At 44.6% G+C, this 14,056-nt stretch overlaps 1 protein-coding gene across 6 annotated transcripts in view; it reads left to right on the top strand.

Moving 5' to 3' along the window:
* Positions 1 to 11,355, top strand: part of CADM4 (cell adhesion molecule 4) — a 384,618-nt gene extending 373,263 nt beyond the window's left edge. For all 6 annotated transcript variants that reach the window (XM_056544050.1, XM_056544051.1, XM_056544052.1 and 3 more), the window contains 3 exons: positions 6,132 to 6,304; positions 7,959 to 8,087; positions 10,314 to 11,355. In XM_056544050.1, the coding sequence (XP_056400025.1) occupies positions 6,132 to 6,304; positions 7,959 to 8,087; positions 10,314 to 10,423 (412 nt within the window). In that variant the 3' untranslated portion in view covers positions 10,424 to 11,355. The remainder of the gene's footprint in view (positions 1 to 6,131; positions 6,305 to 7,958; positions 8,088 to 10,313) is intronic.
* Positions 11,356 to 14,056: the final 2,701 nt, after the last annotated feature.

The raw sequence follows: 14,056 nt of genomic DNA, 5'->3' as shown, positions 1-14,056 counted from the left end.
CATTTTTCCAACCCAATGAATGTCAGACTTGTCACCCTTTCCTTACCCAGGCATCACAGCACAGAGTTTCTTAGGGAAAAGGGGTGGGGGTGTCAAGTGTAATGACTGGAGTGTTCCTTTAAGGAGATCATAGCTGTCACCCAATAAAATATTTTCCATTTTCCCAGTCTGACTAACCCAAAGGTGAAATATTAAGTACTTTACGATTTGCTCTGGGTAACTTCCCCTAATTACATGTAAATTCATCTCCTATAAAGCCGAGCTGCCATCGATGGCCCCTGGCAAGCGTTTCAGCTGCGTGGCTTACAGATGAGACGTTCCATATCCTGAAGCTGTTGTGAGCTCTTGCACCGTTGCACAATATGAGATGTAAATCTCCTGCGCATGTGGAGCGGCGTGGCAGTCGCTCGGTAACTGGGAAGCCCCAGTGGTTACAGCCCATTATCACCGTGTGAGTGGCAAGTCTTCTGGAAATAAAAATTCAGATTTCTAATTAAGGTGAGTTGTGGGGGGACAACTTACAAGAAGAAGGATCGCTCTCCTCCAGGAGGAACAGCAGCTAAACTGGAGCACAAATATACTGAGAAAAACTGAAGAAAAATCAAAAACATTCATGCATGTGCTTAATAGTGCTACATTGACTCTGAGCGCATCGCTGCTAAACCTGGGCTGTGACCCATTGAGATGTCATGCATGGTATCATCCGGCTTTAGCGTGGGGTTTGGTAGGTGGTGTAGTGTAGGCCCATCTGTTTAGTTTTTTTGAAAAAGGTATCCATATAGGTAAGAGGAGAGCCATAGCTTGGCTTTCTTCACCTGGAGCAAAGATTTAGTTAATAGCCTTAACCCTGTATCTAAGTACCCTACTTCACCCGGTTGCCCACCCCTAGATATACTTCTGAGATATTGGTCTTACGGTAATTGTATGAATACTGGGGGGGGGCATTTCCTTGCACCGAGTTGGCCCATGTTAGGCTCTGATCACACCACCATCGAGCCATTCATTGCAATAAAAGCCATGATGGCAGTGCCGGACTCATCAAAGGACGCCTGACGAACGCTATTGACTTATAGTGGGGTTTCCATAGTTCTTTCGAAATCAACAAAAATCTCTTTGTTTTGTGTGTTGGTATCTTTCCAAATCAGATAATAACTGTGCTTTCTGGTTGAGCAGTTGCTTAGGACTACAATTCAGTGGTTTACCTAGGATGTTCCCACACTGCTTACTCCCCTCCCACATTACTCTTGCCAGTTCCCTGCCCAGAGCTGCTGCAGAACTTTGCACCTGCTGTATTCATACTCTGTCTGCTCCTCTGCCTGTGGCATTGTTCAGCACAAGGCGGCATGCTGTAACCATCCCTCATCCTTACCTCAATGTCCCAATAAAGATATATATATATATATATATATGACAGGCAGATGCCATTGTCATGCCAGGCGATGACATTACGCAGCAGAGGACGATGCCTTGTCTCAGGAGAGGGGGGGGGGGGAACCAGGAAGATGCTTAGACAACACCACACTGACAATGAGACGATTACACAACTTCCTGTCAGGAGTAAATCAAGCAGAAACATGCTGGAGCCAGTACAATTTGTGATTACCCTATTTTAGTAAGTTGTATATCTTGGGGTGATAGTCCTATAATTTTTTAATACCGGAATTACCCTTTTAATTTGCACATAAAGTAAAGCCAATCATTCTCATTATGCTGCTGCAGAGAGTTAATAGTTTTAGCTTTGCTATATCAGTGGTACAAATATGTGTACAATGAGTGCCGACTTCTCGTATACCAGGTGCAATGTGCAGTGACTGTGGGCACATGGTGCAGTTTGCTGTGTATATGAACTATTGTTATGTTCAGAACCTGATCTATAAAAAGAAAAGCAGTCAGAACGGTAAATTAGAGCCTGGAATAAATATATAAAATGCTTCATAAATTATGCAGCCGCATAGGATGGAGAGGTTGTTCCCTGAAATCTATTCACTGGAAGTGTTCATAGCTTACCCCCTATGGTAACGAAATCAATACCATGAGTGATCTGCGGTAACACAGACCCCGGGATACGCGGTGTTAATAGTGATAATCAGCATTGCGTCTATAATCAGGCCGCTGTTTGGGACAACAAGGTGTGCGGGGCAGCGAATGATGGGAATTATTTAAAAAATGCTAATTTTCCTTTCTGGAGATGTCGGAATAACCGGTAGTTATCTTACCAAGAGAGCGAAAAATTACAGTATTTGCCATTGTAGAGCTTGAGAAATACGTTCCATATGTTTGTCATTTGGACAAGAAGATCTGATTCTGAATGGAGGAACCGGGGGTTGGGGCCTCGCCATCCAATGGCGGCATAAAATTTGAAGCCAACACTCGTTTACTTTTGAATTTATGGATGCCTCTAGACAGGAGTATCAGTAGAGAAGAGCGAGGAGCTCATGGCAGGATCCAGAATGTTGGTTTAGGAGGGCCTGGGACTTGTTGGTTTACCACTCATCTCCATCATTGGCAGAAGTATCTATTGAGAGGAGCCCTGGACAGATGCTGTTCAGCCATGGGGCCTCAAACTGGTGACTCGCCAGCTATGGTAATAGACAACTCTTCAACATGGGCCCTGTAGGGAATTGTATCTTCAGCACAAGTTCGGGAACATCAGTAGGGAGGATATGCCAACTAGAGTTGGCCACTTGTCAAATGGCCTGTTATAAGGCACAAGGACAAGTAAATGTTTTTTGTACAGTACAGCTAAGCTTATACCCGTCCTGGCAAAAGTAACTATGTATCCCAGCATGCTTCACCCAGCTAAACCAGGTGGCCTCAAACTGGCTCCCCAGATATGGTAAACGACCATTCTTCATCTTGGGCCCTGTAGAAAGTTATAGCTTTGCCATTTTATAGTTTATGAAATACGTTCTTAATGTTTGTTACTTGGACTAGAAGATCTCATTTTGAATGGAGGAACCAGAAAGGTTAGGGCTTGTAAATATTTGAAGCCAACACTTATGTTTACTTTTATGGATGCCTTTAGACAGGAGTATCAGTAAAGAAGAGAGAGAAGCTCATAGCAGAATCCAGTATCGTGGTGGTTCAGAAGAACCTTAGACTTGTTTGTCCACCACCCATCTCCGTCATTGGCAGATGTATCTATAGAGAGGAGCCTTGGACAGATGCTGCTCAGCCATGTGGCCTCAAACTGGTGGCTCACTAGCTATGGTAAATGACAACTCCTCAATCTCTACAACCTGGGTCTTGTAGGGGGTTCTAGCTTTACCACAGATTCGAGAACATCAATAGGGAGGATATGCCAACTAGAGTTGGCCACTTGTCGAAGGGCCTTTTATGAGACACAAGGAAAAGTAGATGTCTTTTGTGCAGCTAAGTTCATACCCATCACAAGAAGATCTGATTCTGAACCGGTAGGATTAGGGCTCGCCAACCAATGGTGGCTAAATATTTGACACCAACACTTATTGTTTGCATTGAAATTTATGGATTCCTCTAGACAAAATAGTCACTAGAAAAGAGAAAGGAGCCCATAGTGGAATTCAGTATGGTGCTGGTTCAGGAAGACCTTGGGCCATCATTGGCAGCTGTATCTATGGTGCCATGGGTTGGTGTTAGTGGAAATACCTCATTACTTTGTGACGCCAGGGCACCGTTATCATAGGATAACGGTGCCCTGGCGTATAGACATGGAGGTTGGGGACAGCTTCTCCTGGGCCAGACACGGGAAGTAAATGAACACACCGACGTCAGTTTAGGTATAACTTGCGGTCTTTACTGAGCTGGGTGCAGATGATAATACACTTAAAGCTGGCTTTAGGTGAGAGAGTGCACCATAACCCCTTCGGAGCCCTGTTGCCTTGTTGGGGCTTGTGATGTTTACACCAAACAGATTAACTGACTTGGGAGACAGAAAGATGAATCCTGGTAGGTAGGGTTCTGTCAAGGTACTGAAGCCTTCTCTGCCGGGGCATGAACTTCCACTGTGCGAGTAATCCTTGCAGAGTGACCAGGTGAGATTAGATTTGAGCAAGGCCGTTCCTTGGAGCACACGACACACAGCACACCTGAACCAAACTGTGGCTCAGCTTACTCTGTTCTGAACAACTCCTCCCCCCACTACTCTATATAGGGGAGACTTTAGACGTTCCCATTGGCAGGCAGGGTCACATGGGGTTCACTGCTATCATTTAAGGGTACAGTAACACAGGAAAAACATATATACATATAACAGTGATGGAATTAATTTAGGAAAATATAATATTTGGCAATAGAATGTAAACATAATTAAGTGGTTGCTGTCTAGGGATGAGCCAGCTCGTCCTGAGACGGCAACCGTTGTATGGCGCGGGCTCCCGACATACCGGCAAGCCCCCAGCTGATTCCTGTAGCTGGGGGCCAGCGTTAATAGCCAACATGCAAAGATCGCTGCGGCCGGCTATTAACCCTTTAGATCCCCGCTGTCAAAGTTCACAGCGTCATCTAAAGGGACATTTAAACCATCCCTGGTGGTCCAATGGGCTGGATCGCCCCTCCGCAGCACGATCCGCTGCTGAGGTAGCGGGAGGGCCTACCTCATGTCCTGTGGCTGCTGCGGCTCTGACAATTATAAAGCCTGGCGGGACCAGGCTTTATAAATCGAGCGCAGAGCACACAGATCAATGTAGTTCTATGGAACCACGTTGATCTGTATGAGGAATCTAATGATTAATCCTAAAAGTCCCCTAAGAGGACAAAAAGTGTAAAAACAAATTGTTCAATAAAAAGTTTAGAAAAACACCCTTCCTTATTAAAAGTTTAAATCACCCCCATTTTCCCAAATTCCATATATAAAAATGTGTAACCACAATAAAAATAAACACATGTGATTTCGCCGCATGCGTAAATGCCCGAAATATAAAAATATATAATTAATTAAACCACACGGTCAATGGCGTACTGCTCAAAAAAATAGCGCATTTTTGGACACTTTTTTTATCAAGAAAAAATTTATAAAAAGCGATCAAAAAGTCCAATCAATACAAAAATTGTAACGATAAAAAACTTCAGATCACGGTTCAAAAAATGAGCCCTCATACCGCCCTGTACGTGGAAAAATAAAAAAAGTTATAGGGGTCAGAAGATGACTATTTTAAACGATAAATTTTCGTGCATGTAGTTATGATTTTTTCCAGAAGTACGACAATATCCAACCTATATAAGTAGGGTATCATTTTAATCGTATGGACCTACAGAATAAAGAGAAGGTGTCATTTTTACCGAAAAGTGTACTACGTAGAAACGGAAGCCCCCAAAATTTATTTAAAAAACTTGTTTTTTCTTCAATTTTGTCACACAATGATTTTTTTTATTTCTTTTTTTTTTTTGTTTCTCTGTAGATTTTTGGGTAGAATGACTGATGTCATTACAAAGTAGAATTGGTGGCTCAAAGAATGAGCCATCGTATGGATTTTTAGGTGCAAAATTGAATGGGTTATGATTTTTAAAAGGTAAGGAGGAAAAATGAAAGTGCAAAAACGGAAAATCAATTGGTCCGTAAGGGGTTAGTTTAACTGTAAGTCTCTAGTGGGCCCAACAGTGCTGCCAAGCTGCCTGAAGCAGTCCGAAGCCACACGACAGCTGTTGGCGCTGGGACACCACGTATCTATGGAGAAAAGACCTGGACAGATGCTGCTAAGCCATGTGGCCCCAAACTGGTTGGCCGCCAGCCCTGGTAAATGGCAACTCTTCAACATGGGGAGTTGTAGCTTCACCACCAGTTCGGGAACATCAGTAGGGACGATATGCCAACTGAAGTTGGCCACTAGTCGAAGGGCCTTTTACGAGCCGCAAGGACAAGCAGATGTGTTTTGTGTGTTCATACTCGTCCTGGCAAAAAGTAACTATGTATCCCAGCATGCCTCACCTAGTTTTATTGCAAAAAAAATTTTTTTTTTTAAATCCTCCGAAGGATTTGTGCTCTACTTGTGCCACCCTAGCCCCTAGCTCTTATTGCGGTGCCAGCCGCCCCCCCCCGCTAATAGATGTTATCTGAGTAATCCTCTTTCTGCTCTCCGCCGGCCAGGGCTACGTACTTTGCTTTATAGGAATTCAGAGCATTACTGACAATAAATTTCTCCTCGTCCTGTCAGGCCGGATGACATCATCTGGAGCCGTCTCAATGACACTTTACCGGAACGAGCGCAGGTCCAGGGAGAACTCCTGACCTTTCCGGCTCTCAGCCTGCAAGACAATGGAACCTACACCTGCCAGGTCTCCAACAAGCATGGCCGTTCCTCCGACCAATACGTGCTCGTTGTGTATGGTGAGTAGTGGGCATGCTGCCGGGAGGGGGGGGGGGAGTTACGGGTGATCAAATAGGCTGGCAGGAGTTCAGCTATATATAGAATGTAATTGTGCATATAGATTAGGGATTGAGAAGATCAGCAAACTCTGGCAATCTGGAGGGCCATTCTGGTCAGATTATCCACTAGGCAGCCTGGGCCAGTGTATTCCAGTATGACTATATCTATCTACATAGGAGCTAGGCTAGCATATCCTCTAAGAGGGTGCACCCCATGCATCTATGGCAGTGGTCTCCAAACTGTGGACCTCCAGATGCTGCAAAACTACAACTCCCAGCATGCACGGACAGCCGTTGGCTGTCCGTGCATGCTGCGAGTTGTAGTTTTGCAACATCTGGAAGACAAGACTTTGGAAACCACTGGTCTAGAGGCACTTGATCTATCCTCATACAGCACCTTGTATACTAGACTCGTGGTACTTCAGCCATGTACTTATCACAATGGGTTTATGATGTGGAGTCTGGTAGAGTCACATGGTCCTGTGATATATATATATATATATATATATATATATATATATATATATATATACACGGTGGTAATATAGGGGTATACCAGTGATCAAATCAACTGGCTCCAGAAAATTAAACAGATTTGTAAATGACTTCTATTTAAAAAAAAATCTTAATCCTTCCAGTACTTATCAGGTGCAGAAGTTGAGTTGTTATTTTCTTGTCTTACCACAGTGCTCTCTGCTGACACCTCTGTCTGTGTCAGGAGCTGTCCAGAGTAGGAACAAACCACTGGTCTAGTTTTATAATACTAGATTTGTGGTACTTCAGCCATGTACTTATCACAATGGGTTTATGATGTGGAGTCTAGAAGAGTCACATGGTTTCTGTGTAGAGAGGAGCGAACTTACAGTAAATTTGATTCGTCACAAACTTCTCGGCTCGGCAGTTGATGACTTTTCCTGCATAAATTAGTTCAGCTTTCCGGTGCTCCGGTGGGCTGGAAAAGGTGGATACAGTCCTAGGAAAGTCTCCTAGGACTGTATCCACCCTTTCCAGCCTACGGGAGCACCGGAAAGCTGAACTAATTTATGCAGGATAAGTCATCAACTGCCGAGCCGAGAAGTTTGTGACGAATCGAATTTACTGTAAGTTCGCTCATCTCTAGTCCTGTGGTATATATACGGTGTATTATAATATAGGGGAATTCCAGGTATCAACTGGCTTCAGAAAATTAGACAGATTTGTAAATTACTTCTATTAAAAAAAATCTTAATCCTTCCAATACTTATCAGCTGCAGAAGTTGAGTTGTTAGTTTTCTGCCTGACCACAGTGCTCTCTGCTGACACCTCTGTCTGTGTCAGGAACTGTCAAGGGTCGGAACAAATCCCCATAGCAAACCTCTCCTGTTCTGGACAGTTCCTGAGACAGACAGAGGTGTCAGCAAAGAGCACTGTTGTCAGAAAGAAAAGAACAACTCAACGTCAGCAGCGGATAAGTACTGGTGGGATTAAGATTTTTAAATAGACGTAATTTACAAATCTGTTTAATTTTCTGGAGCCAGTTGATATGAAAAAAAATAGTTTTTCACCAGCAAACCCATTTAATGGAGGCTTCTTTATTGATTTGTGTCATACTTCACATTTTCATTGTCTCCTACAGACCCCGGAGCGATCATTGAAGCCCAGACTCAAGTCCCTTATGCTATAATAGGTGGCATCTTGGCACTTCTGGTCTTCCTCGTAATCTGCGTCCTTATCGTCATGGTCTGGTGTTCCGTCCGGCAAAAAGGTAAGAAGTGGTGGCGTTGTGGTCATATTCCTGGCCAATAGGTGGCGTTGTTCTAATGTTCCTGGCCAATAGGTGGCGTTGTTCTAATGTTCCTGGCCAATGGTTGGCGTTGTTCTAATGTTCCTGACCAATAGGTGGCGTTGTTCTAATGTTCCTGAACAATAGGTGGGGTTGTTCTAATGTTCTTGACCAATAGGTGGCGTTGTTCTAATGTTCCTGGCCAATAGATGGCGTTGTTCCAATGTTCCTGACCAATAGGTGGCGTTGTTCTAATATTTTTGACCAATCAATATTCATACATATTATCATCCCTGGCCAATAGATTGCATGGTATTGTTATTTCTTATAGGAGGTGTTGAGTTAAGATTCCTGAACAAAAGGTTGTGCTGTGCCAATATTCCTAACCAATAGGAGCTGCTGTATCAATATTCCTAACCAATAGGAGCTGCTGTATAAATATTCCTAACCAATAGGAGCTGCTGTATAAATATTCCTAACCAATAGGAGCTGCTGTATCAATATCCCTGAACAATATGTGGCCTTGTCTTAGTTGGTCTTCTTAATATTGCCGACCTATAAATTGTCACAATATTCTTAGTAGATGGGACTAAGTTACTATTTGACCAAAATATGGCATTGTGGTTGTATTCATGGTCAATAGGTTAACCTGACCAATAGGAGGCATTGTACTAATATTCCTCACCAATAGGTGGTGTTTTGTTAATATTCCTGAACAATAGGTGACATCATGTTAACCTGACCAATAGGAGGCATTGCACTAATATTCCTGAACAATAGGTTGTGTTGTTTTTGTATTACTGACCAATAGGTGATGTTATGTTAGTACTACTGATCAATAGGTGGCGTTGTGTTAGTATTCCTGACCAATAGGGGGTGTTGTGTTAGTACTACTGACCAATAGGTGGTGTTGTGTTGGTATAACTGACCAATAGGTGGTGTTGTGTTAGTACTACTGACCAATAGGTGGTGTTGTGTTAGTATTCCTGACCAATAGGTGGCGTTGTGTTAGTATTCCTGACCAATAGGTGGCGTTGTGTTTGTATTACTGACCAATAGTTGGTGTTGTGTTAGTATTCCTGACCAATAGGTGGTGTTGTGTTAGTATTCCTGACCAATAGGTGGCGTTGTGTTTGTATTACTGACCAATAGTTGGTGTTGTGTTAGTATTCCTGACCAATAGGTGGTGTTGTGTTAGTATTGATGACCAATAGGTGGTGTTGTGTTAGTATTCCTGACCAATAGGTGGTGTTGTGTTTGTATTACTGACCAATAGGCAGTGTTGGGTTTGTATTACTATTAGGCAGTGTTGTGTTATTATTCCTGACCAATAGTTGGTGTTGTGTTAGTCTTACTGACCAATAGGCAGCATTGTGTTTGGTATTACTATTAGGCAGTGTTGTGTTAGTATTACTGACCAATAGGCAGCATTGCATTTGTATTACTGACCAATAGGTGGTGTTGTGTCAGTATTCCTGACCAATAGGGGGTGTTGTGTTTGTATTACTGACCAATAGTTGGTGTTGTGTCAGTATTCCTGACCAATAGGTGGCGTTGTGTTTGTATTACTGACCAATAGGTGGCATTGTGTTAGTATATGATACACCAATCCCAAACTGTGCCCTCCAGAAAGACCACAACCCCCAGCATGCACTGGCAGATCTTTGGAGATCATAGTTATAAAGAATCAGTGCTGTGTTCTGCCGGATCCTGTTCGGTCTCCTTCTTCTGCTGTTATATAGTTATTGTTCCTTGCTCCCCAATAGAATCTGACAGGGGCCTCATGTGCTTCCATTGTTGAGTGTGAGTGGCGCCCGTGTCCTCCGCCCGCCCCCGCCATGTAGACTGTGAGTGGCGCCCGTGTCCTTCGCCCCGCCCCCGCCATGTAGACTGTGAGTGGCGCCCGTGTCCTCCACCCGCCCCCGCCATGTAGACTGTGAGTGGCGCCCGTGTCCTCCGCCCGCCCCCGCCATGTAGACTGTGAGTGGCGCCCGTGTCCTTCGCCCCGCCCCCGCCATGTAGACTGTGAGTGGCGCCCGTGTCCTCCGCCCGCCCCCGCCATGTAGACTGTGAGTGGCGCCCGTGTCCTTCGCCCCGCCCCCGCCATGTAGACTGTGAGTGACGCCCGTGTCCTCCGCCCGCCCCCCGCCATGTATCACATCAGGCCTTCACCCCCCTTCCTAACCTCATCCTTTGACTCTTTCCTAGGCTCATACCTGACTCACGAAGCCAGCGGACTGGATGAGCACGGAGAAGCCCGAGAAGCATTTCTAAATGGCGGCGAAAACCACAAGAGGAAGGAGGAGTTTTTTATTTAAAAGAAGAAAAAAAACGAGAAAAAAAAAACACAGAAGAAAAAAAAAAATCCCAACACAGTATTAATAACCTGAATTTTTATTTTATTTTATCTTACCTATAGAGGGTGGGCGGCGGGGTAGTAGGAACGTATAGAGACGCCATAGAAGGAGAAAGGATTAGCCTCGCTGTTGGAAGGGGGTCGGCCATGTTGGATGCTGCTGAGCCCCTTACAACTATTTGGGGGGGGGGGGGGAGGGATTGGGTGTCATTGACTTGATTTAGAAGACTGACTTTGATGTATGCAAGATAAACACTGCAAAGGTCCCCGAAACGGGGAGAACAATGAGTATTTAATTTTTTTTTTCGTGGTTGGATATTTACAAAGGAGCAACGGTACAGGTAGGAAAGGGTTAAAAAAAAAGCAGGAGAGGGGGGGGAGATGTACTGTGTGGCTCTGCTGAGGCCCGCGCCTTCATACGCACATACCCCTGGCGCTTACGGAATCGGGAGAGTCAGGCCACCCCTAAGACGCAACAAATAGACGAATAGACACAGGGCGGTGGCGAGGAGTGAGGCGGGCAGGACGGGTGCGCAGTGATTTGTGCCGGTGCAGGCTCTGTATTAGGAGCGTGACGTATCCTTAATCACCGTAATTAGGCAGAAATCAGCGCGGCTCAGAACCCTGGCGAGGAGGGGGGGGGGGGATATGCAGCCATAAGTCACTGGTTTATATGGAAGAACGTGAGAATTCGAGGCATTGGAAGTGATGCGAGTAACACGGAGCGCCCCCCAAATATTTTATTGTTCCAATGCATCTAAAATACATAACGCGTGGCGTCTAGATTAAGATATCCTATCGTTTTGGGTATACAGCTCCTGTGAAGGCGTGTGTGTCTTCCCAGGGTTGGTTTGTAGTTGTTAAGCAGTGGTTTCCAAACTGTGGCCTTCCAGCTGTTGCAAAACTACAACTCCCAGCATGCCCGGACAGCCGTTGGCTGTCCGGGCATGCTGGGAGTTGTAGTTTTGCAACAGCTGGAGGGCCACAGTTTGGAGAGCGCTGATCTAGTCTAAAATCCCCTCCCCCTCGCGGCACCGCACGAAACACCCCATTGATTCAACATTTATCAAAACCTGTGCAGAGGAAAAGTTCACCAGTTGCCCATAGCAACCAATCAGATCGCTTCTTTCATTTCTCAGAGGCCCTTTTTTAAAAAAAAATAAAAGAAGCGTTCTGATTGGTTGCTATGGGCAACTGGTCGACTTTTGGAGGGGACAAAGGTCACATGCACAGCCGCAGCATTAAAGGAGAACTCCGGGATATGAAAATGATCCCCTATCGTAAGGATAGGGGATAAGTTTCAGATCGGGGGGGGGGGGGGGGCCCAACCGCGATCTCCCGTACGGGGCCCTTGGCTCTTTGCCAAAATAGCGTGTTTCGACCACCGCATGACGCGGCGTCCGACACGCCCCCTCAATACATTTCTATGGCAGAGGCAGAGTATTGAAGGGGGTGTGTAGGCCGCGCATCATGCGGTGGTCGAAACGCGCTATTTCGGCAAAGAGCCGAGGGCCCCAGAGGTCGAACACCCCGCGATCTGAAACTTATCCCCTATCCTTAGGATAGGGAATCATTTTTCTCATCCCGGAGTACTCCTTTAAACTGCCGCCCGAGTTGGTAAATACACCATGTCAGTTTTAATAGGGGATAAATAGGGGATAGCGCCGGAGTACCCCTTTAAACCCATACAATGTGATAACACAACTGCACACTCAGACTACATATAGGTTTGTTTGTAGTCTGTAGTCAAGGAAACACATAGGTCGGCATAGGAGCTGTATACACACAACCTCAATACTTCATTTTGTATTTCAGATGTTTCAGTCGTGAAACAATTGGTTATGAAGTTGGACATAGACTTTAGGGCAGTGTTTGCCAACCTGTGGCTCTTCAGCTACAATTTCCATCATGCGTTTTGCAAAAGCTGCAGGGCCACAAGTTGGGGAACACTGCCTTAAGGGATGGTCCCAGAGGGGGAGCCATGGTGGCCAATGGCTGCACAATTTTGTCAAAATAACTGCAGTATTACAGCAAAATCATACAGCCATTGGTCAGCCCATCTGCTTTCATCTGTGGGACTGTAACCTTTAAAGGGGTTATCCAAAAATAGAAAAAAATATATATTTTTCTAAAGACAACACCACCCCTGTCCTCAGGTTGTGTGTGGTATTAAAACTTGGCTTCATTCACTTCAATGTAACTGAGCTGCAATACCATACACAACCTGAGGACAGGGGTGGTGCTGTTTATAGAAGAAATCTGCTCTTTTTTTCTAATGCTGGATAACACCTTTGAAGGCTTTGATGCTGGGACTTCTAAATCTTGGTTTGTCACTCAGCTTTTCCTATAGTCCTGAAAGGCAAATGTTCCATGAGCGCTCTGTTTTTGTTCCTCCATTCCCATAGTGAAGGGATTATCTGCGATTAGAAAAAAGGGGCCACCTTTGTCTATAGGTTGTATCTGGTATCACAACTCCTCTTCACTGAAGCAAATAAAGCTGAACTGCAATACCAGATACAACCTGTAGACACGAGAGGCGCTGTATATCGGTGGAGCAGCACCCTATGTTCAGGGTACACCCTGGATAGAATGCTGGGAAGTGTTCACATTATGTATAATGTAGGAGATGGCGGAACCAGCAGCAAAGAGAAAAAGCCAATGGCGCATATAGACAGTGAAAACCCATTTACTCTCTGCAGGCCGGGGACCTCTCCAAATGATTTATCTAGGAAAGATGGTTATCTGGATCGGAGGCCGGGGGCCGCTTAGATTGTTTTATTAAAAGCTTAGGATATTTTTATAGGATATTCAGGGTGCGGGTGCAGAGGGAGGACTATTAACCTCACCAATGCCCCGTAGGCCTGGCTGCCGCCCGCACACTGCAGCACTGCTATAACAAAGCTGGGAAAAACAAACATCAGATTCAACGCCGGAGCATAAACCTACGGTGATCCACTATAAGCATTTCTTTCCATCAGTGTTTTCCAACCAGGGTGCCTTCAGCTGTTGCAAAACTACAACTCTCAGCATGCCCGGACAGCCGAAGGCTGTCCGGGCATGCTGGGATTTGTAGTTTTGCATATTTCTATGTATTTAAAAGGATAAAACCAATTCCCGTTTATATAGCAGATCTTAAAGTGAATGCCGCCTCTGTTCTAGGAATTGATGGGGGTCTTTTGCCAAACACTGATGGCATATTATTAATAGACCACCAATACATATCATGAGAAAAAACGTCATCAATATACCACCAATATGTATCATAAGAAAACGTCATCTATGTACCACCAATACATTTAATGAGAATACATCATCAATGTACCACCAATAGTTATGAAAATATGTCATCTATGTACCACCAATACATTTTATGAAAATACATCATCAATGTACTACCAGTGTTTATAATGAGAAAACATCATTGAAGTACAACCGATACTTAGCATTTGAACACATCATCAATGTACCACCAATACTAAGCATTATAACATATCATCGATGTTCCACTAATACTTATTATTTAAACACGTCATCAATATACCACCAATACTTATTATTTGAACGTGTCATCGATGAACCACTGATACTGTTACAC

The sequence above is a fragment of the Hyla sarda genome, chromosome 10 (assembly GCF_029499605.1).
Source record: "Hyla sarda isolate aHylSar1 chromosome 10, aHylSar1.hap1, whole genome shotgun sequence".
Classification (NCBI taxonomy): Eukaryota; Metazoa; Chordata; class Amphibia; order Anura; family Hylidae; genus Hyla; species Hyla sarda.
This window is presented reverse-complemented; position numbering and strand designations above follow the sequence as displayed.